We start from the raw sequence: 371 nt of genomic DNA, 5'->3' as shown, positions 1-371 counted from the left end.
AAAGGGAAAACAATAAAATAAATAAAATATACATATATATAATTCATGATAATAACAAGTTCTTCCTACATAGCAATAAAAAATAAGAGGAAAACCCTTACACTATACTCCATCTGCAGCCTGGCCAGGTCAGCATGGCTAGACACATGGGTCAAAGGTCGCAGAGCACGTGAAAGGAAGCGCACAATGTGGCCAGCATGATATGGACCCCCATAGGCCATAGCCTTGGTCTCTTGGCCTGAGGAGGAGCGGACATGCAATACGATGGCCGGGAAAGTGCGGATCTTGTAGCGTGCACGGCACTCTGAGTTTGGGTGCCAGCAGTTGATTGCCGCGAAGTAAACCTAGGATGAATGGTAGTATAGATGAGA

At 45.3% G+C, this 371-nt stretch overlaps 1 protein-coding gene across 1 annotated transcript in view; it reads right to left on the bottom strand.

The window, feature by feature from the left end:
* The window catches only part of LOC119592739 (thioredoxin domain-containing protein 11-like), a gene marked incomplete at its 5' end in the record, with an annotated part of 15,463 nt that overhangs the window by 10,780 nt on the left and 4,312 nt on the right, over positions 1-371 (bottom strand). The window contains 1 exon segment of the mRNA XM_037941675.1: positions 102-344. Within this exon segment, the coding sequence (XP_037797603.1) occupies positions 102-344 (243 nt within the window).

Source organism: Penaeus monodon, chromosome 30 (genome assembly GCF_015228065.2).
Source record: "Penaeus monodon isolate SGIC_2016 chromosome 30, NSTDA_Pmon_1, whole genome shotgun sequence".
NCBI lineage: Eukaryota > Metazoa > Arthropoda > Malacostraca > Decapoda > Penaeidae > Penaeus > Penaeus monodon.
The sequence above is the reverse complement of the archived record's forward strand: the minus strand, read 5'-3'. Positions and strand labels throughout refer to the sequence as shown.